Below are 23,306 nucleotides of genomic sequence, written 5' to 3' on the forward strand. Positions count from 1 at the left end.
GTAGGAAATAACTAGAAAATTAATTTTTTTTCTAAAATGCCATATGATCCCAATTTATAAACAAAAACTTAAATGCCTCAAACATACGCGATCACGACTACTAGGATTTAGATGTAATACTTCTAATATGGACAGTTCGTTTTTTGCTTTGGTTGCTTGTGTTATATGCTTTGTTTAGTTTTTATTTTTACTTTATGCCGACTTGGGACTGGTCCAAAGTCTTCTATCTAAAGCGACACGTTGAAGTGTTTTTAAAAGCTAACGGGCTTGAATAATTAAATAAAGGACAACACTAGTTCTTTTGAAAGCGAAAAGTGTTTAAAAGCGGACAAGCTACAACAATAAGATAAAACAATAACACAGATAAAGTACTAATTGGCCACTCCGTACATCCATATGCTGTGATATAAATATACAAACGAACGTACATTATACGCAGAAGACAACCAGAGGCGGATCTTATATTATACAGTGTTTCCAACTCTCTAAAATTTATCTCCCTAAAGCGCTAATTAAAAAAACAATAATCTCTAGGGATAGTCCCGAAAATATATTTATAAAATGAAAAATTGAATATTTTCAAATAGATAAAATCAAAATAATAGAATACCATTAAACAAATAATAAATTGCAAGCAATTAATAAATAATTTAATTCAGTAACATCATTTTTTTGAATTATTTATTCTTAAATTATCGAAAACTTCTAGTAACAAATCATTGCCGTCAGATTTTTTAAATCGATATTCTGTTACTTAATTTATTTTTCACAATGGAATATCGGAATTTCGGAATAACTTGAACTTATAAAATTATAAAAATATCCCATCCCACATTTTCTCCCTAAATTTGGAGGGAAAACATCTAAGTTGGTAACCCTGTATGTCTATAAGTACTCTGATTGTTACTTTATTCAAAATAGTATCTTAAACACAATCAAACATCCATGCTGTCGAGCATCGTGTTACTCACATAAAGAAAAGAAGTGAAATTATGAAATAAAAGCCAAATAACTCCCGAACTATCTAAACGTGTAACATCGTATAATCTCTTCAAGCTTAAGATTTTTTTAAAATTGAACCACTAATCAGTTTCAATCTAACAACCTCAAACAAACATTAAATAGCACAAACACGAAACGTAATCACGAAAAAGTATGATTTTAAGGAGCTTGCGGGTAATTCTTAAGTTGGGAAAATCCATTTTATGTTTTAGAGAAGGGCTCAAGATCTTTAAGGGCACCTGATATAGAACCTCTATATACGGACATAAAGTAATACCGATAACGGGCCAGTTGGGAAATCCCAACACGAAGTTTTTCATTTGCCGTCAAACCAAATAGTCTGTTAACAGCTTTACGTTTTTTTTATAGATATATAGAGGACAAGCTTTCACCTGCTTTCACAATAAAAAGTTGTAAACATCACATATATAAGAAGCTAAATAAACTGGATCGTAAATATAATGATTTATTAAATAAATCTATATAAAAATTGATTTTTATTAAACAGAAATTCATAGTACAAAGAGAATTACTATTCAATGAATTTACCTCCTATAAAAGTAATTCTTGGGGTTCACGAGTCAAACGGGTTGCATTTTTTGCCCCTGTGACGCGAGCACCATCTAGCGGTCAGATACGATAACTGGACGTTGGCCATATTGTTAATGCGTTCGTTATATTTCAATTCTTTCAAGAATTACTGAAAGATGGTGAACTGTATTCATAGTATTTCGTTTTTCAGTCTTTTCGAAAGCCTAGATTGAGGGAAAGAAGTGTGAATGATAGTACCAAGGAAATTGTGAGCTTCTAAACTCTTGTAATTTTTCATACCTTGTTTGGTCATATAACTAGGTACTCCAGACTGTATCATTCGATCACGGGTGGTCACTGACCCTTACCTTCCTCCATATTTTCGTACCACAGCTCAAACGAGTCACAACCACACTTTTGAATTTTCTTCTGATAGCGTTCATAATCATGTGTAGTTAATTTCTGACTGTATCCTCTCAAAAAAACCATACGTCATCAAACAATAATCACTAGCATTGCTTCGGTATGTCCTCTCTCCTCGAAACGCATCAATAACATGACCGACGCCATGTTGTCATGATTGCTCAAGATGGCGTACGCGTCGCGTCACCCTGCAGAGACCTCGTGCATCCCAAGGATTATAATCAATTTAATTAGACATTCTTCTACGTTCAGTCCCATTGGCAGAATTAATTAAACTCAAAACAAACGTAGAATTTGAAGCTAAAGTGAGCTTCTTTGATTAATGTAGAATATTACGAACAAAAACTATATCATTTCATATAAGTGTTTTAAGTCAAAACAGTGGATTACAAATGGAAAATCTGATCCAAAATAAGAGGAATTGATCGGCCGGAAATGAGATGGCGACCGTTTTGTCTCATGGGACTGCTTATTCGTCTGCTGTTGCAGAAAATTCGCTCAGATTTCCTCTGATTACTTCTTCTCTCCACACTTAAAAAAGACAAGAAGTAAGCGATTTCGGACAAAGGTATCTACAATGAATTCTTTGGCAATACACTCGATAGTTATTGGACAATGTGGGCGAGCGATAAACCTTGACATTAATGCTGGTACTGCTAACTCCATTATGCACATCATTATTATCTTCAAACTTTGGTCTTCAGCCTGTAGAAAACGAATCACACTTCGCAATTCACACTGGGAGTATCAATAATAGCAGACATGTTTACGTAGCTGTAGCACAACGCCGACTGACTCCTGAATGTTAACAATGGCGTAGAGTGTAGTGCGAGAGCTTTGCAGGCGTCTACAGCGCATGCCCACTTTCTTTTGCCTGTAGCGTTTGCACGGAGCTATCTCTAAACCCTCAATTTTACGAAAATTGTTGAACAAGCTGAAATTTTTTTGTGTTCTAACGGTATAGATATGACCGGCGGATACGTAAATCTTACTCATGATCCAAAACTAACTCAAACACGTACAATTTTTAGTGAACACACTGTTTACACTATCCCTACACCAACACTTACAATTACACTGTATGACGCGCGTTTCGATAACCAACTTATCGTCTTCAGATATTGAAAGTTCACCTTTCCCTTCAGTCTCCGAAGATGATTACTTGGTTATCGAAACGCACGTCTTATAGTGTAATCGTGAGTGTTGGTGTATGCAGTGTGTTCAGTATGAATATCATCAACGGTTCCAGAAATTCCAACAACAATTTACGAATATTATTTTATTGTTGCTATCAGTGACGGAAATTTAACTTTGCAGTATGATCTATATAAATTATTACAATTTTTTTATAGGACAACAGTCACACGAGAATTATCTACATGGATAGTTTGAATAATTATGGAAAGACCATCCTACGTGACGTGATGAAGCGTTTTGTACCCCGAAATTTTTTTGGGGTATGTAATGTAAAAGAAACTACGCTTAGAATAGCCGAATGGCTTTAATTTCGAAACATAGTAGTTTGATAAAAGGCAATTTATTTATCAACTTCGTATATATTCTTTGCTTTATAGTATTTACTTAGTAATCGTAGAATGCTTTTATTTAGTTTGATTGTCGTAGCTCTAAGTTACTAGATACTGCATAAGATTTAAGTGCATGCTAATATAAAATTTTAAAAATTTGAATAACGTGATATTTCGTTAAATTCAACAAAACAATTTCCTTCACCAAACATCTTTTATACAATTTTCTTCGACTCCTGTTCCTTCCATGGATAACTATCTGATTGATATTTCTGCTGGAGTCAGATCTAGTGTATATGGTGTCAAAGCAGTCGAGAGTTTATTAATCAAATTCCTTTTTCTCGGTGTAACTAGCGTAGTTATTAGCTTTGGACAAGTAGAATGAAAATGCACCTATCTTGTAAAATTAGCTTGATCATTTTTCAAGCGTGTTTGAAATTAAAATATTAAAGACATTTTTGAAAAAATATTTATAATAGATTTAGTAAGACAATTTAACTTTAGTTTCTCGAGTTTTTATTCGAAGTAATAGAAAAAAGGCAAGCTATGACGGGTGGTCTATACAGTGATTGAGTTTCGGGCCAAAAACTCACGAACAACGAGCTACGTGTGAGCGGGCGTATTATCGTGATGAAGAATACATCTGCTACCTAGTGCCAAATTCGGTCGAACTTAGACCACGCGATCTCTGAGACGCCACAAAAATCAACATTGTCTTTATGTTGGACCGGGCTTTTCACGGCCATTTTTCCTTTCCTCTGCTTCCAACTAATCGTCACAGCTCTCAACAAGCTTTCTATTCTGGATTTTCGTACACAATTTCTTCAATTCAAGTTTTTGTATCAGAATTGCGTGAACTATTGTTTTGGAAATTGACAGCTTGTCAGCTATCATTCCGACTGTCACTGTCGGATGGACATGGCAGGGCCATGCTTGCTTAGCTTTGCAAGAAGCTTGATCTTGATGCGCTATTCCTCAATCAGAGAGAGCTTCATGTCGAGGGCAGTGGAAAGAGGGAAAACTTTCAACAAGCATCCGCTCACTCCTATTTACACGCAGAGCGCTCTGACTCGAACTGAGTATTGATGAGATTGACTACAGCAGCAGACGACGCCTGCGATTTGTAATATAAAGTTATTGTTTAGCATTTTCATACAAGGACATCTTCCGAAATCATTTTTTTTAAACTAAATCAATTTATATTATATTTAATTTCAAAAATAATAAGAATTCCTTTCCTAACATATTTCTTTATAGTTGTTCCATTTATAGTTAATAGCCCCACTTATTCTTTTACTGTCTCTGTTGAATTTGACATTAAAATTTTATTGGGTCACAATAAGTTGAAGTCGTTTGTTATATAATCCGCAATAACGAGATACTGAGTCGGTTCTTTCAGACGCTTCGTTATGATATAAATTATTTCGATTGCTTTTAGGAAACTTGTGATCAAAAATTTTATTAGCACAATCTAGGACCATAATTCTTCAATCAAAATTAAAACTATTAAAAAAATTGTGATAATCCCATTATTTCATTGTTGCAGAGTCCTTTACGCAACATGCCCATATCAGAATTTAGAAAGAAGAAACTTCTCTATGTCTTCCATGTTTTTTTCGGTAAGTATTTATATTTTGTATTGTTTGGATATTATTTTTATCTGTTATTAACCAACTTCGTAGTGCCTCAATCGATAAATAAAAGTTTTATTATTATTTTCGATTAATTACACATGATGTTACTTACTTACAAATTCTGGATTCAAACTATATTTTTTGTTTTGTTTTGTGGTGCGTAAATAAACAAATATGACTTCCAACGATTGTCCTTGCGATTTATTTATGGTTATCGCAGAGGCCAGACGTACCGGAAATTGTAAAGTTTAAAATCGAATAGTAAATCCGTTGGAATCATCGGTATACGCGAGATCAAGACATCATCTCCTTTGTATTGTCTTGTTCCATTGCACCTCACTAATTGTGAAGTGGTAATCCAGGCAATTTCAGTAAAAACTCCGTGGGATAGTTGACTACGTCATCCTGGTTTATAACGGTGTCGACTGATTTCAAGAAAACGAACTGTCCCAGAAGAAAATTCTGAATGGTCGCATTGAGAACCTCGACATCACCCAGTTAATTATGGTTATTTAACTGTTGCGCTATATCTAGGAAAACACGCTGAATAAGCTTTTCTTTTGTGTCCGTGATGTGAAGGAAATCTGTGGGTCGAAGTGTCCTATCTACTTCATTGTCATTCACTAAAGAACGCAGACTATTTTCTTGATCTTCCTCTCTCTGGTGATCAGTGCGGTTAGAACTTCGCACATTTGATTGTCTGCGATGACCTAAGTCAGGTCGTCTTCTCCTCGGCATAGTAAATTGTAATTAATCAAAGTGAGAAAAGTTCTGGCGCACTTAGCAGGAAAGTGACACTATCACCAAAGATCAATAAAAAAAGCACATAACTTGAAATATCACTATCACAAAGGATCATCGAAGTAAAGAAAATTCTCGTGTACGTAGCAGTAATCATTACTCATAATCGTCATTCACAAAAATTCAATAATGGTCTCTTTGTCTGAGGTATTGATCGATAAAGAGGATGGATCGACATATTAGTTGGTTGTCAAATGTCAAACATTACAATTGCGTTCATAAATTTAATTTTGTGACAAAACTAAAGATTTTTCAATCTACGTATAGTTGGTTGTCAAATGTCAAATATTACGGTTGCGTTCAGAAATTTAATTTTGTGACAAAACTAAAGATTTATGAATATACATATAGTTGATTGTCAAAAGTCAAATATTACGGTTGCGTTCAGAAATTTAATTTTGTGACAAAACTAAAGATTTATGAATATACATATAGTTGATTGTCAAATGTCAAATATTACGGTTACGTTCAGAAATTTAATTTTGTGACAAAACTAAAGATTTATCAATCTATATATATATATATATATATATATATATATATATATTTGATTGTCAAATGTCAAATATTACATTTTCAGTGTGAATAAAAATTACAATTGAAAGAGAAATAATTGAATTGTTGAAATGTTTAATAATAGAATGATATACACAAATTCTATTTAAATTAGGTGAGCAATCATTTAAATTTGACGACAATTAGGTTCCGCCCAACGTGTTGTAATAGGCAGGGAGGTTTTTACTTTTAACGTATCCTGCTGGGTTCCAGTGATGGATTTAAGCCTAGGCACACGATGCCCGGGCCTAGGGCGGAGTCATTTGAGGGGCGGCAAAATTTTTTAAATGACAAATTTTTAGAGACGAAAAAAAAGTAAAGAGAATGAAAATGAATCAAATTAATTTTTTAAAAGATCAATACATATAGTTGGTTGACAAATGTCAAATATTACGGTTGCGTTTAGTAATTTAATTTCTGACAGTACTAAAGATTTATGAATCCATGTATAGTGGGTTGTTAATGTCAAATATTACGGTTGCGTTCAGAAATTTAATTTCTAACAATACTAAAGATTTATGAATATACCTACATATAGTTGGTTGTCAAATGTCAAATATTAATTTTTTAAAAGATCAATTTTAGTCTTTATTTTATGATGTTCTTAACTTTTTGTTTCATTACTGAAATTAATCATATGCTTATAAAGCTCTTAAAGATCATCAAATTTTTCATTTTCACATTGTGGAGTAAGCCACGAGCATCAAAAAGACAGTTCGCAATGATTTTAATGCCTAAAAAATCAACTTCGGCGCTGATTCATCCCAAGTCACTCAAATGATTTAACTGCTATTTAGTCTATGATATGTGTGGTGAATTCACGTTCCGTCTACGGCAGACGTGTCAAACATACGGCCCGCGGGCCGCTTCCGGTCCCTGGGCATTATAAATAAGGCCCGCGATGGCAATTTGTCACAGAAAGAAAAATCATGTTTTTTAGAGCTTTTAGGCTTCATTCGATTCCTCATTTAAAATCATTTGGCACAATAGACCAAAAAAAAAAATTGGATAAAAATTCTCAACTTCTGCAAAATTTCATTACAGAATTCAACAATCGTTTTGAAGTTTTTTACACTTTTCAACAATCCATTCAATTTTGAAGCTTCACAGGCATTAGTTCATTTGCAAATGGAGTTGATAGATCTTCAATCGGACAGTATTTTGAAAGAAAAATGTTGTAATAATTCAGTTCATTTTATTTTATTTTCAATCTGGCCCATCTACGAAATCAAAATTTAATATATGGCCCTCTGCAAAGTTGAGTTTGACACCTCTAGTCTACGTTGCCTAAATTGATGAAGATTTTGATAGAATATAAGATTGTTTTGGACTGTATTGGTTTGTTTTAATCCCCAGAACGTGAGATCCCTATTTAATACATAAAATTGTTAAAAATGCATCTCGAGAGATTTGCCAAGCAGTACCACTAAATCAACGCGATCCCCATTTTTCCCAGAATTTATGTACTCGTTTCTATATTTCGGTTGTTAATTATATTTCATGAATAGATAAATTATTATTTGATGAAGAATATTTAAGTTTAAAAGTTTAAAAATGAAGATATCTGCAACAAAAACGAAATGCACGACCATCTCAAAAACACCGTTATCAGATGCAAATTGGTTGTAGATGATAGAATATCAGGATAAGGTGATATCGAAGAAACCAAGCGGCAAAAGCAGCACGAGCCTCAACTTACCTGAACGATACAATTTTCCGAAACAAATCGGAATCGAGACCAAATCCCGAATCTACAAGGCCGTCATCTGGCATATATTAACAGACCAGACACATCGAACACGAAGAGAATATTAGAAACCATCAAAATGAAAAAAGTGCGCAGGATCGTTGGAAAAACACTTTTTGACAGGGAAAGAAGCCCTTAGGGCGCCGAAACGAAAGAGATGGAGCGACAAACTCTCTAATAATTAAACGGCAGAGGATACGAGGAAAAACAAGCGTTTTGCTTACATTAAAGAAAAAAGAAAAAGATTTCAATACTGTATTTAAAATTACTTAATATTAATATCGTATCCATTCAATTTCTATTTTGATATTTATTTTGTTCACAGATGTAAATCAAAGCGGAACTATCGACAGGAAAGATTTCGAACTCGCTATTGGAGTAAGTAAATGTTTGTTAATTCTACAGATCCGGAACTTGACGCAAAAAATTCGGGAGTGAGTAGATGACATAAAAAATTTCCGGGCTCGTATTATAAATTCCTTTTTTATGTCACAACATTATTTTCAAGTCTTCTACTCACTCCCGAATTTTTTGTATCAAGTTCCGGAATACCCTGTAGAGAATGTTCGACTAACGAATTTCGTCATCTTTTAGAAAATATGTTCACTAAGAGGTTGGCCACGTGATACACCCGAATATAGAAAAACTTTCGACAGTATGATTAATATTTGGGAAGGTTTAAAACAGAGAGCTGATTCCAACAAAGATGGACAGGTGAGTGAAAGTTGCCGTGTACTTCCCCAGTAGAATATTCGAGTTACAACTGCAACTCCTTCCTGCGAAGTTTACTATCTTTGAGTCCTAGGTATTCCTCTTTCCGTTTTCCACTCAACGACTTACCCTTCTAGCTTGATGGGCTCGAGTTTAATTTTCTTACTTTCTAGTGAAGGAAATTAATTCGGGTTGACGTTTATCCCCACCTTTTGATCTAGCTGAGACCTCTTTATTCAGTTAAGTCCTAGAGCAACCCCCTTGCGTAGATGTCTATGAAAAAAACATTTATGAACGAGCATTTATTTACTATTCCAAAAAACGACGTCAAATTAGAATTATTTAATTTTTTGTGTTGTCCTAAAGACGGTCTTCGAGGTAGAAATCATTTTATTGTCATCTAGAAATTTGAAGTTGATATCAAAATGTTGTTTCAATAATTTTTAGGTTAGTGTAGAAGAATGGGCGATAATGTGGGACGAGTTCTCCAAAGATTCCTCAAATCCTCTTGAATGGCAGACTCAATACATGCGTTTTATGTTCGAAATGGAGGATTCCAGTGGAGACGGCGCCATCGACGTAGACGAATTCAGTGGAGTTTGTTCCTGCTACGGATTAGATGAGTCCGAGTGCAGACAAGCTTTCGAAAAAATGGCACAAGTAAGTACAAATGATTTGAAAATTATCTTTCTCCATTTGAACAGAAAATAATTTAGGCTCTTTGGTTTATGGTATTACGAGCTACAAACTGACTGTCCTACTAAAAAATTCTGTAAAATGAGTATCTTTTAATCAATCGTCAGATTTGGAGTTGATTATTTCGTACTAGACATCCACAACTTTCTCTGAAGTCACCTCAACGTTCTAGTTTAGGAAAGGAAACTTTTAATTAGCAGTTGGAAGTTCACAGCGTTGTGGAGATGTTTCCAACGAGTGTTTGGCAATGATATAGAGCCAAACCATAGTTGTAACGTGGTTCCATCACTTCACGCTCGAAACCAAAAGAACAATCAAAACAATGGACTGAAAAGGGAGAAACTGATCCGAAGAAGACAAAGATCGTTCCATCTGCAGGCGTCTGTTATTTGGGATGCGCGTTGGATAATTTTCCTTGATTATCTTGAAAAAGGAAAAACTATCAATGGAGAGTATGTTTGAGTGAAGAAATCAAGGAAAACTCCCGCATTTGGCTACGAAGAAAATGTTGTTTCATCAAAACAATGCACCAGCTCACATATCCGTTATTGCAATGGCCAAAATTTATTAATTAAACTATGCCGGGGTTAATCATTTCGTACTAGACATCCACAACTTTCACTAAGGTCACCTGAACGTTCTAGTTTGGAAAAGGAAAATTTTAATTAGCATAATGCTCACAATGGAAGCTCACAGCGTCGTGGAGATGTTTCCAACGAGTGTTTGGCAATGATATAGAGCCAAACCATAGTTGTAACGTGGTTCCATCACTTCACGCTCGAAACCAAAAGAACAATCAAAACAATGGACTGAAAAGGGAGAAACGGATCCGAAGAAGACAAAGATCGTTCCATCCGCAGGCGTCGGTTTTTTAGGATGCGCGTGGGATAAATTTCATAGATTATCTTGAACAAAGGAGATACTATCAACTGCGAATATTATGCGAACTTATTGCAACGTTTAAGCGAAAAAATCAAACAAAAACAACCGCATTTGGTTAAGAAGAAAATGTTGTTTCATCAATACAATGCATCAGCTCACAAATCCGTTATTGCAACGGCCAAAATTAATGAATTAAAGTTCCAATTGCTATCCTATTTGCTATATTTAGCCCCCTCGGATTATTTTCTGTTCCTAGACTTGAAAAAATTCTTCGGTGGTGAAAGATTTTCCAATAATGAGGAGGTGATGGCTATTTTGAGGAGCTTAACGATTCTTATTATAAAAAAAAGTATCGAAGTTATTGAACATCATTGGATATGGAGCTGAAAGGAGTTTTTTTACAAAATTTTTGTGTTTTCTTTGTTGTGTCAGATTAGATCTGGGACCCTCTCGTATTTTGAATTTGATAAACAAGTTTTTAAGTAAAGAAATTTTTTTTAGGGAAAACACAGTGTGAACTACGACGAGTTTGAAACGTTATGGAAACAATTTTTCATTTCGGAAAATCCATCCGATCCTGGAAACTTCATCTTTGGAAAAACTACTTTTTAATAAATGTTGATGTAATTCATCCATATTATCACCTAGTATCTTTTTTTATTAAATCCATAAGTACTATATTGATGTTGATGATAAGATATATTGGCAAGACGGAAAACTCCTTAAAAATAATATTATTGAAATAGTAACAGCAGGTACGACAGGCAATGAGATGATTTCTGACTGATTTGGTCCTGAATAAGTTAATAATCTTTATAAATCGTGTATCCTACTTAATCTGCATATTAAATTTTATTGGAATGTATATTATAAATAACAGGATTCGTGAGCTATATGTAAAATATTGTAAAAACAATAAAAACTATTCCAATAATGAATTAATAATTTATTTAAAAAAAAAGACCCAATTACAGATACCATCTTAAGTTATTTACAGTCATATAGGATAATTTTTATTAAAAAAACTTCATTTATTTGATTAAATTTTCAAATTTCACGTGCCTACATAAAAAGAAATGTATCGAAATCAGATCTGGAGAACTAGGTAGACAACTGCTGCACCTTCTCTTCCTCTCCCAAAACCCAAAACAACCTTAAGTGTATTTTCCACAATCCCGTTTAAGCTCCATCAATTCCGATGGTCCACAGTATGGAAAAAGTACATATTTCAGTGACATAATAGTGAATTATTCCCTGGAAATTTATTCCGGAAAGTACATTCGTCTGCGGATAAAACAAATTTGATCTGCAACTCAATCAATCGCCTTCAAGCAAACAGCTTTTTGATGGTAAAAGTCTTTGTGCTTTGTAGCACTTTCTGGTACCTATATTCGGATCCTAACAACAAAAATTTATCATCTCCGTTAATAGTAACTGTAACTGTCGTCGTTTTTGCTTCGTCTAAGCAACACCAAATTTTTCCAGGACACTTTCAATACTTATCATTTGTAGATGGATATTTTTGTGCATCTGATTTAGGTCGTGTTGTCCAGGGTATTATTGGAATAAAACAGTTCGGCTGGTTAGATGAAAATAATGGTGATATAAACGTAAAAAAATAAAATAATGATTTATACACAGGAGTTTTGGATTCAAGCGATCCGTCGTCTTTACGTCTGGAAATCGTCTTCATAGAATATAATAAATCATCAATGCTCTCGTCTATTCTTATGTGACCCCTCATGTTGAGTGTTAATAAAATAAAAATCAATTTCATCGACTATATTTACTATACAATTTATTTCACAATAACCATCATTTAAATGGATTATAATTTTCTTCCAGTCCCACCATCTTCAAACTAATATTCCATAATTTTTTAGCCATTTCTTCGTTTTGGGCAGCAGCAGACGATTTGATTATTTTACAATCGGAATAATATAAACCAGATTCGTTTGCACACTTTTCATCGACAGAGCAATATATTTGAGTTTGAGCTCCTTGTTCAGGAGTTTTGAATATATAAGACGTCGCAGTTTCTACAAGCCAAAGTAATCCTGGAATATAAAATTGTTTGGCGACGTGTCTACCGAGATCTGTTTTCACACAACCAGGATGGACACTGTATACATTAACATCGTTTATTTTATTCTCTAAAAAAATATTCATTTAATATAGACGACAATGAAAAATGATTTGTATAGGAAACAGTACAAAATATAGAGGATCTTTCATAAGTAATATGATAATTCCTACACCTCAATTCAAATATACCGTGACTTGTTAAAATTAGTCACTAAATCTAAGGAAAATGCTTCATTTTCTTTTAATTAATCTTTCTTTGATTATTGACAACGCTGTACGTTCTTAATACAAATAGTTCGGACCACATTCAGCTAAAGTTAAGTGAAGTAAGATCGAAGATTTTTGTGGTGACCCTGCACCGTCAGATTACTATTCAAAACCATAACGAAATTATCAAGTGTGAAAAAATTCGAGATCTAATCCTAAAGAATGGTTTTACCAAAGTATCTTTGCTGAAAATTGCTGAGTAACCGAACATCTGGAAAGATAATTTTAGTTATATGGAACAATCGTAGAAAAAGACACCAGCATTTTTTGCTTAAGGAAACCAATCGTAGAAGACGAATCATTCTCCACCAAGATTATACATTTTGGAACAAGGTCATCCGCCGTAAAGTCATCAATAATTTGAAAGACAATAAATCCATAACCAATTATAAATATTTGTTTTTATTTGTCAATCTCAAAACGTCAGTAACAACCCTCGTATCTACATTATTTTCTCGTACTTACGTTTCAGTTTAGAATCCAGTTCTTTGGTAAACAATACGTTGGCCAATTTACTTTGGCTATAGGCATACAGCGGGCTATATTTCTTCTTAGACCAATTAAGATCATCAAAATCAATGGATGAAATAAATTTCTAAAATAAAATTCGATTTAAACTGGTGACGTAACTAAAAAAACGATGATCTCACATGGGCCTCTGACGAAACATTAACAATTCTTGCAGGTGTACTTCGTATCAATTTAGGCATCAATGATAATGTGAAGAGAAAATGTCCTAGGTAGTTGGTTGCAAACTGCAATTCATACCCATCTTCGGTCAACATATACGGGCTCATCATTATACCTGCATTATTCACCAGAATATTAATTTTTTCTTCGGATTGTAATAATTGTTTAGCACAAGCTTTAACTGATGTTAAGCTCTGAAGATCCAGATGCACAGCCTCCAATTGACCCAAATTTTCTTTATCTTCACATTGTTTTTTTATATCATCTATAGCATCAGCAGCTTTTGCTAAGTCTCTACACGCCAATATCACACGAGCACCTGAGGATGAAAATTTGAATTGTAGGTTGGTGAAAGAAATATTCACTGTCAGTTTAATCATACCAGCATCAAGGAAACTTCCAGAAATCAAGACAACATTTAAAAGCCAATTGGACCACATGTGCTAAGCAAAAGGACTTACTTTATAAATTTTAGTTCATGTTTGTCTACTCGGCAGGTATCTCCAACACCCTGAAGAACCTACTACACTGCCGTAGCTACCAGGACCACTTAACCGGCGATGGTAACATTAAGACTTGAAGAAGCTATATAACGAAATGAGGATTAGTGCAGAAGACGTGGAAGATCGGCAACAACGCGGAAAAAACCTAAGCTATATTGTTTAACAAGATACCAGAAGACTAAGTGAACATCGCAGGAAGAAACTCAAATCAAAGAAAAGCATCAGCCTGACGCTTCTACCCAAAGTAGAACCCATAGAAGAGGACACGAGGAAAACGCAAAAAGGAAATTTGAAAGCTAAAAACTCACCACGGAATCCAACTGAGGAATGTGACAGACTATACCAGCGAAAGCTACGCCGGACAAACCGAGAAAACATCTGGACTACGATCTATATAGTGAGGAAAAATATAAGAGAATCTGTAGGCAATCTAAGGATATGTCCCTTCTAGAAACTATGAGAAACATACACCCATGGTGAACGTCAGTACCTAAGGAAGAGGAAGCATTAAATTCAAGGTAGGAATTAACCCATGGAAGTAGGAAGGGAAACGAACAGCAGAGAAGATTGACAACACCATCGGAAGAGATATGTGGGTGAATTCGTGATTGATAGATGCATTTTGGGAAGAGTGGGTTTGGACTAGGTGGGTATGAGCCTTATATGTCGTTATATTGTCCTTGGTTGCTCCAATCACTTGACGCAATATCATGCAAAACAATATACCATAGTTGGACACAAAAAATTGAACCGATGGTAAAAAAGATTGATTTAAAAGTGCAATGTCACTCGCTATTTAAGACTGAATAAATGATTGATGTTGATTTGCAGGAGGTTAAATTTTTGGGTATTAAATTCTTCATCCTGCCAACTGACATAGTTTGTAAGCAGGTATTCGTGTTTGAGTTTTAAGTGAAAGTTATATTCACATTTAGTAATTACAAAATAATGATAAATAACATCGTTTTTAGTTGCCACTTACCTCTAATAAAGAAATTTTTAACAGTTGCTTTCCCTATTCCAGTATTTCCACCAGTAATTACAACGATTTTATTGTCTAATCTGTTAATCGAAGTACACGAAACTGTATAAAATATGTTCATGATAGCATCGAGTATAAATCGAGATTAAGATGAAACTAAATGAGATTCGATAGAAAGTTTTTAAATACGTTTGTAGAAGTAGAAATTGTATAATGCACCTCTCAACATTCAGATTGTGCAAATATTAGTCTAGTCTTCAAGTTTAATAACGTGAAAAATATAGATAAAGGTTCTAAAAATATTAGAGATAACTTATTGGATTCGGAATCTCCTCCAGAAAAATGTTTTTGAAGGATTTTAGTGCAGGTATGAAATGTTAACAAAATGGTATTTAGTTTTTCGTTAATAACTCGAAAAATATTAATATTTATTCAATTTTGAAAAAAGCTCGTTAAAGAGAAGGAAATTTAGGATAAAAAAGTATCAGCTCCTGGAACTCTTTCTCTATTATTTATAATTTTAATTTGACGTTGAAAATAGGGCTCTGCGCGGCTTAATCAAATCGAATTGAAAGAATCAAGCTCCGTAGAAAAAAAAGTTGGTAATTATCTAGATTAGGTTATTACACCCCTCCGATTTCGTTAAAATTTCAGTATGTTATAAAGAAAATTACGCTGAATAAGTATATATATATATATATATATATATATATATATATATATATATATATAGGGCGCGGATATTATCCCTAAGGGTACTTTTTTGCATTCAAAGAATCAAATAATTGTAATGATTTTTCAGTGATTGTAATATTTAAATTAATCGTTGAAACCTAACCTAACCTAACACAACCTACATACTTCTCTACAAAATGAAATGAAATGGGTTGCTGTTATCGAAAACTCTTCCATGATTTTTTCTTGATGAATGGTCGACAATAAATAAAATAAACGATGATTCTACATACAGTTTGTATATTAATTTGATTTGATTAAACCAAGTGCCATTTAATGCACTTATTGCCCAATTGCACTACACGGTTAGGTTAGGTTAGGTTTCAACGATTAATTTAAATATTACAATCACTGAAAAATCATTACAATTATTCGATTCTTTACACGCAAAAAAATACCTGAAAGAATGATTTCCGCGCCCTATATATATAAATATTCTTGTTCAGCGTAATTAGTCATTTTCATCATTTTCCTGAACACGATTATGATGGTTTTTCGAATGTCTGTAGTTGATTTATATATCTGTTTAAGCTACAATTCTTATTTTCGTCTCTCGAGCAATTGCTATGGGTCCGATTTGGTTCAAAATTAGCATACATGGCTTTTTTGGCGGCGGATTGATGTTATTAGAGTTTGGTTGAAAACAAATGAATATTTCGAGGGGTCGCAGTGCAAAAAAAGTGGTTTTTGACCTTTGCTCACCTCTGCAGGTCAAACGAAAAGCGAGTGAAAAATGAAATTTCACATGTAGGTTCAATTAGCTGCGAGATGATTTCCTGTCTAAGGTCGAAACTTTCCATCTCCACCCCTCTCCATTTTATGGTAATTTTTGTTAAATTTCCTTATTTTTTGGCCAGAAAAAGTTTAACTAGAGGGTTCGCATGCAAGTAGGGGTGATGTTGAAGAATTGTCTTTCTCAAGTTCAAAGTTTTCTTCTTCAGTTCTTCTAGCACAAAACGCCCGAAATCATTTTGATCGTTGTAATTGTTGAACTGGACCGCCTCCTATTTAATGAATAATACGAGTATGATCGTTGCTAGGGTGATTTTTTTTTACTTCCCATTTTCGAAATTTCTTGTCATTATGACAATTTTTCCTTTGTTGTCAATTGGAATTGAACTAGAGGGTTCGAGACCACCGCGTCTATTGAAATTATGAATTTTCATTCGAGAGAGTTAACTTGTGAAATGAAAAGTTATTGAAGAATAACAAATTTTCCATATAAAGAAATAAGATTAAGAATTGATATCATTTCCAAGAAATTCATTTTATCGAAAGATTTGTTTGTGTATTAGTTAAATTCTTCACTCGACGAAAAATTCGACTTTCGTGATGGAGCTCTGCTGCTCACGGCTTTTTTTTTCTTTATAACATACTAAAATTTTAACGAAATCGGAGGGGTGTAACCTAATTTAGATAATTACCAAAAAGTTTAATAACTATTTTTCGAAAAGTTGTTCAATTGTTAAATAAATAAGTAATGAGATGAAATGTATAAATAATTGGTCTACAAATTTTGAACTTGGAACGTGGAACCCTTTTGACATATTATATACTTCATAAGATAAAGCTTATTATTTTGTTAATTATGATTTTTTTAAAATAATGCAAAATTAAATAACTAGAAAATGTGGATTTTTTCAATTAATATTTAGCTACGTTTGTTTTCATATTCAGCAATGACAATTATTTACATAGGTTATGATTTTTTTACGTTATTTGTTCATAAAATTGGTTTAATTAAATAAAAAAATTCAATATTTATCAATTTTTTTACTCTTTGCTGTCCAGTAATTAATTTTTAATTGATTAAAATCGATTTTATCATATTTCGAATTATTAATTAAGAAATATTTATGTTTTCAAAGTTTAGCAAAAAACCTTTTTTAATAATTATTCAATTGTTAATTATAGTTTAACAATGTGTTATAAACGAATACTGATCGACGTTATATTTTTTTATGAAGCAGAAAAAAATTATAAAAAGTTATATACAAAAGAGTACAAAAATTTTTTGTCCATTCATTCCATACTTTCTAATATCGTGTTATAATGAGTGAAAAAAATGTTTTTGCACTCTTTTGTATATAACTTTTTATAATTTTTTTCTGCTCCAAAAATAAACGTTGCTTTTAATAAATTTTTATAATAATAAAAAGTATTTTCAATGAATAATTACAATTTATGTTAATTTTCTTCAGAATGTCTCTTTATGGCGAATGTACTACAATCTAAAAATCTAAATATCTCATAAACCATAAATTTTATCGAGTTAAACATAGAAACTAAAAAAATCGATTGAAAAATTTATTTTTACTATCTTTAAATTGTACAGGTTGTCCCTGTAAAAGTTAACCATTGGGCATGACTCGCTCCTGAGCTTCAGATAGTAGTTTGGAATTATTTATTCCCTCATGAACATACGTACTCATCAATTAAAAGTTTGAAAGTATAATAATAAATAATAAACACTGATTTTGAAACTTTAGAAGCGTGTAACTCAGAAACGAAGGAGAATTTTTTACAGCATTATTCTCACGCCATCTACGCACTCCCGAACTTATTGTATAAAGTCCTGGAACACCCTGTATATCGCGACATGAAATGGTAACTCCATAAAATAGTTTTAACAAAACAATCGTTTTTTTTTTTCTTTCGATATAGAACTAGAAGGATATTTAATTTATTAATTATATATTATACTTACTTTTTTCATAAAAATATTTGACTGTTAATTTACCGATTCCTGTATTGGCACCAGTAACTACAGCTACCTTTCCAGTAAGACCCTTCATGTCACTTATGTCATCTTGTTTTTTTTTTGATTAATAAAATTCTTAGCTCACTTAACCATTAGATTGGTTCATATACTGAATTATTATAACGAAAGAATACTTTCGAAATAATTGGCATGAGGATAGTGGTCGCCACATAACGGCTCTACTGCCAACATTATTTTATTCTATCATACAAAGAGGTCATTGCACCGAATTTATAAAACGGTTTGGAGAAGAACTTTTGAATAATAAATTTTATAATTGACCATTCGACGTTACTCGAATTGGCGTTTATTTTATAACAGGAAAGGTAATGGAAAAATTCTATTAGTCTTTTTTATTCTATTCATATACAGGGTGTTTATAAATTCATGCGACAAAATTTCCTCAGCCCAGCCCTTTCCAAAATATCGCCATTAATGTGTGGTGAGTTTTTATTTATTTTCTTTTTCTCAAATTTCAGTAATAAGAAGTCTGGCTATTAAATAACGAAACTGGTTACGAAAAACAGTTTTATTATAAAAATTATCCTAAAATCGAATGCTTCCCTTTAATACACCCCCTTCCCCTCGCCACACACATTTCCATACGTTTTTCCCATTGATCGAAGCAGTGCTGGAAGTCTTTTTTGAAGAAGCTCTGGTTTACCGTCCCTTTCAAAGCATATTTTATCTTTGGAAACAAAAAAAAAGTCGCGCGGTGTTAAAACTGGTGAGTACGAGCACTGCAGTGCCCTTACTACGACCAATAGCGAAGAAAAAGTAGTAGAAAAGAAAACAAGCAGCAAAGAAGATTGATAACACCATCGGAGAAGACATGGAGATGAATGGAAGGTCTTCGTAAGGGCAAACCAGAATCCTCATGATATTTTAAAGCACATTGAGTGACATTTTTTGCCTCATACATTAAAGAGAATTTTTCGAAATGATCTTCATGAACTACTGTCAATATCGGACAAAAAAGTTGTTTATGCACGATGGTGACTGGAGCACCATCGAGCATAAACCACTTTATCATCAGTCGGACTGCAATAACCGTTGAACTGATTGAGCAAAGCTCCAACATTGGCCCCTACATTGCCGCTAACTTTGGTGACATAAATTAAAATTAAAATAATTTCCAAAAAATATCTGTACGGTGTGTTTATTTATGTAATAGGAATATAATTATTTCGAGAGCTAGTTGTACTTTAAATATTGATAAAAAAAAATCGCGTCTGATGTTTGTTTTAAAGTTGAAAAGATCCACAAGACGTTTCTTTTTTGTCTAATGAAAAGAAAATACTCTCGTCGCTAATACTTGAATTTATACGACTCATAGTAGGTTCATTTGCAATAAGAACATCTTCATAAGTGTGAAGTGGCTAAAAGAAATGAAAAAATAATAATAACGGATACAATAATTCAACCGATGATCGTTAAATAAAATTTAATTATATTTGAATCTCTAACACTCTGGTGACGAAATTTGAGTAGGTAGATCGAACCACAAAACCTAATATCCTGTAGCGAAGTGCGTCTACCATCAAAACCGATCTTAAAAACATTTTCAAATGAAGTGGAAGCAATTGATTGAATCAATGCACCATAAACTTGGTGCAGTCTTTAATATAAAAAGGTATACAGTTTCTAATCCTCTGTAAGGCCCATATTCGAAATATTGCTCGCACATTTGGAGCTCGGTTCTTGAGGATGATCGACTCAATACAGATGAGAGCAATTCGACTTATAAGCGATCTAAAGTTGACCAGAAACTTGGTTAACTTAGAACATAGAAGATGGATCGCCAATCTGACATAATCCCACCTAGAGCAGTATCTCCAAGACCTATTCGACAAGTACACGTGGTTCATGAACATCGACTTCACCTGCAGACGCCCAGGACGTCAATTTATTTAGATTCCATTCTTTTAAGAAGCGCAAACTTGTGGAATCAATTACCAAGGCACTTTTTTCCCAAACCCTTCAAAGAGCAATATCCACAGGCATCTCCACACGGCAGATACCATCCGAATTACTCGTGTGCTTGATTTTTACATAAAAAAATTAACACTTTTCGCGCCACACCCTAAACATTTCCTTGGTGGCGAAATTTGAAATTAGAGTAGGTAGATCGAACCTCAAAACCTAATATTTTGTAGCGAAGTGCGTCCACGATCAAAACCGAGCTCGAAAACATTCTCGAGTTCCTAAAAATATCTTGAGGATGCTCGACTCGATACAGATGAAAGCAATTCGACTTATAAGCGATCCAGAGTTGACCAGAAACATGGAGCTTCGAACATAGAAGATGGATCGCCAAGTACACGTGGTTCATGAACATCGAATTCTCCTGCTGACACCCAGGATAATTTATCATACTTCCCCAGTGTCCACCCTTTAATACTTTCATTTTATGTTCTAATATTTTTTGTTGGTTTCGAATATCTTTTTCCACTTAATCCCTTTCAATTTTTCAGTATTCCACTTCCCAGTTCTGAAACTACGACCTTTTTTATTATCTTTGTTTCTTCCTCCTCTTTTGGCGTCAATTACGTCGTCTACTTTTTTTTAAATCTAATTGTTTCGTTATTACTTTTTCTAAATCTTGTTTTGTATATTTTCTCTTAAGCCGTAGATCTTCTTCTTTCTTCTTTGGGTGCCCTCTTCTAACAAAGATCGGCGATAACCCCAGCAAAGTAATTTCTGTCTTTGGCCCTTCTTATCAACCTCTAAGAGTCTAAACTCGCGAATATTCTTCAGCCATGAAGCCTGTCGTCTACCAGGACCACGTTTTCCGTCGATTTTCCCTTCGATCAGAAGTTGCAAAAGTCTGTATTTGTTATTTCTATTTATGTGTTCCAGATACGAGGTTTTTGGGTTTTTATTGATTCTATTCTATTCTTTGCGTTACTGATATGAGCGTCCAGGGAATTCTCAGCATCTTCCGAAAGATCCACATTTCGAAACTTTCTATACTGTAGATAGTAAAGTTTATTTTCATCAATTCCTTTCAATTCATTTCTTTTAGTTTTTGATTTTCTAGCTGGAAGTATCACATTCAGGGAAGCAATAAATATTTCAGCTACATGATTTAACATAACTTTAAATTAACACCCTGTATATAAATTCGGTTTAGGTTGTCGCTGCTATTTTGAATTTTTGATATTGGAAAAAAAGTTTAAATTTAAAAAAAAAAATTACTTACGACAAATTTTTTCAATGGTACCAGAGTAGTAGGTGGTAATTTCGTGAAGGGGTTGAGAATTTTTTTACCCTGAATCATCAGTAATATAAACCACATATAATCACTTCTGATTAACATTTCTTCGACATTTTTGTCCATGTCGTATAATTTGTCCAACCATATGGATATTACTCTTCTATCTTGAAAATAATAAAAATTTACTTATACCGATAATAAATTTATAAACAACGGAATTAATTATTTTAATATCGATTTGAATTTAATGAAAAATAATTTTTGAAATTTACCACTGGGACATAAAAATTGTTGTAGTGCTTTAACCATCCTGTGATTATAAAGAAAATGTTCGTTAAGAGCTTTTAGAGGATTTGCCATTATGGAAATTTTTACGAAAATGAAAATTGCAATGACATATGTATCTGATTTTTTTTCCAAATGTCAAACAAAGATTTATTTACTAATTCATTCAAAATAAGTATTTTCCCACGACCACTTATGAAAATGATACGATTGCACACTCGTTTTTACAAAAGAAAGTAGTTTATTTCACACATGTACTAAAAAATAACAAAACATGTATTGAAATGCTTCTTTTTCTTATGTTATATATGGTCTCGAACGATAGAGGGAGTACGCGAACACAATATGAACCTGGCTGGGTATCGGATGGTAAAAGACCAAATTTAAGAAGACTGAAGAACTAGACAATATGATTTTTTGAGGTTTTATTAGTGTTTACAATAAAAATTCAAATATTGTATCAACTAGTATCTGCAAAATAATTTCAACGTTAAAATTAAGTGGTATTACAATTACTGGATAATGTATGAAATGGTTAAATGGAAATTTATTGTCCATAGTGAAAGAAAATATTCTTTTCAGCACACGTGTTTACATACTTTTCATGTATTGATATTGTTTAATTGACTTTCTCATTTAAAAAAAAAACACGTTTTTAGAAGAATTTTTTACGTGGTCGTAGGAAAAATAGTGTACACAACTCGTTGGAAAGTTCAAAGCTGATTATGTAATATACTATTTCCTCTTTTTGTCAATGTAACATTGTCAAATCAATGATTAAAAATGTCAAAGTAGATTAAATAAATTTTGAAAAAGTCCATTTTCTATGTTCTATGAAAATTGCAATGACCTATGTATCTGATTTTTTTCCAATATCAAACAAAAATTTATTTACTAATTCATTCAAAAAAAGCATTTTCCCACGACCACTTATGAAAATGATACGATTGCACACTCGTTTTTACAAAAGAAAGTAGTTTATTTCACACATGTACTGAAAAATAACAAAATATGTATTGAAATGATTCTTTTTCTTATGTTATATATGGTCTCGAACTATAGAGGGAAAACGCGAATACCATATGAATCTGGCTGGGAGCCGGAAGGCAAAAGGTCAAATTATAGAAGACTGAAGAAGTGTACAATATTATTTTTTGAGGTTATATTTGTGTGCAAAATGATTTAAACATTAAAATTATGTGTTATTACTATTACTGAGTAATGTATAAAGTAATTAAATGAAAATTTATTCTCCATAGTGAAAGAAAACAAG

At 33.0% G+C, this 23,306-nt stretch overlaps 2 protein-coding genes across 3 annotated transcripts in view; one reads left to right on the forward strand and one right to left on the reverse strand.

The window, feature by feature from the left end:
- LOC130447141 (calexcitin-1) overlaps window positions 1-11,446 on the forward strand; it is a 47,945-nt gene extending 36,499 nt beyond the window's left edge. The window contains exons 2-7 of one of the 2 annotated variants that reach the window (XM_056783805.1): window positions 3,309-3,413; window positions 5,029-5,101; window positions 8,545-8,597; window positions 8,814-8,933; window positions 9,378-9,590; window positions 11,010-11,446. In XM_056783805.1, the coding sequence (XP_056639783.1) occupies window positions 3,336-3,413; window positions 5,029-5,101; window positions 8,545-8,597; window positions 8,814-8,933; window positions 9,378-9,590; window positions 11,010-11,120 (648 nt within the window). In that variant the 5' untranslated portion in view covers window positions 3,309-3,335 and the 3' untranslated portion in view covers window positions 11,121-11,446. The remainder of the gene's footprint in view (window positions 1-3,308; window positions 3,414-5,028; window positions 5,102-8,544; window positions 8,598-8,813; window positions 8,934-9,377; window positions 9,591-11,009) is intronic. The other variant, XM_056783814.1, reaches the window with a different exon arrangement.
- An 877-nt stretch (window positions 11,447-12,323) lies between these two features.
- Window positions 12,324-15,212, reverse strand: LOC130451964 (retinol dehydrogenase 12-like). The gene is made up of 4 exons (XM_056791323.1): window positions 15,036-15,212; window positions 13,511-13,869; window positions 13,326-13,455; window positions 12,324-12,661 (listed from the first exon to the last, which is right to left on the reverse strand). Exons 1-4 carry the CDS (start codon window positions 15,154-15,156, stop codon window positions 12,324-12,326), a joined length of 948 nt encoding a protein of 315 aa, XP_056647301.1. The 5' UTR covers window positions 15,157-15,212.
- Between the last annotated feature and the right edge of the window lie 8,094 nt (window positions 15,213-23,306).

Source organism: Diorhabda sublineata, chromosome 1, assembly GCF_026230105.1.
Source record: "Diorhabda sublineata isolate icDioSubl1.1 chromosome 1, icDioSubl1.1, whole genome shotgun sequence".
NCBI lineage: Eukaryota > Metazoa > Arthropoda > Insecta > Coleoptera > Chrysomelidae > Diorhabda > Diorhabda sublineata.

What these genes read in the sequence shown, in the direction of transcription:
- LOC130451964 (XM_056791323.1), bottom strand. Translation starts at nt 15,156, where the DNA reads ATGAACATATTTTATACAGTTTCGTGTACTTCGATTAACAGATTAGAC. An exon ending in TAAAAATTTCTTTATTAGAG is followed by an intron (nt 13,870 to 15,035) that starts GTAAGTGGCAAC and finishes TTTCATCCTCAG; the next exon opens with GTGCTCGTGTGATATTGGCG. An exon ending in ATGTTTCGTCAGAGGCCCAT is followed by an intron (nt 13,456 to 13,510) that starts GTGAGATCATCG and finishes ATTTTATTTTAG; the next exon opens with AAATTTATTTCATCCATTGA.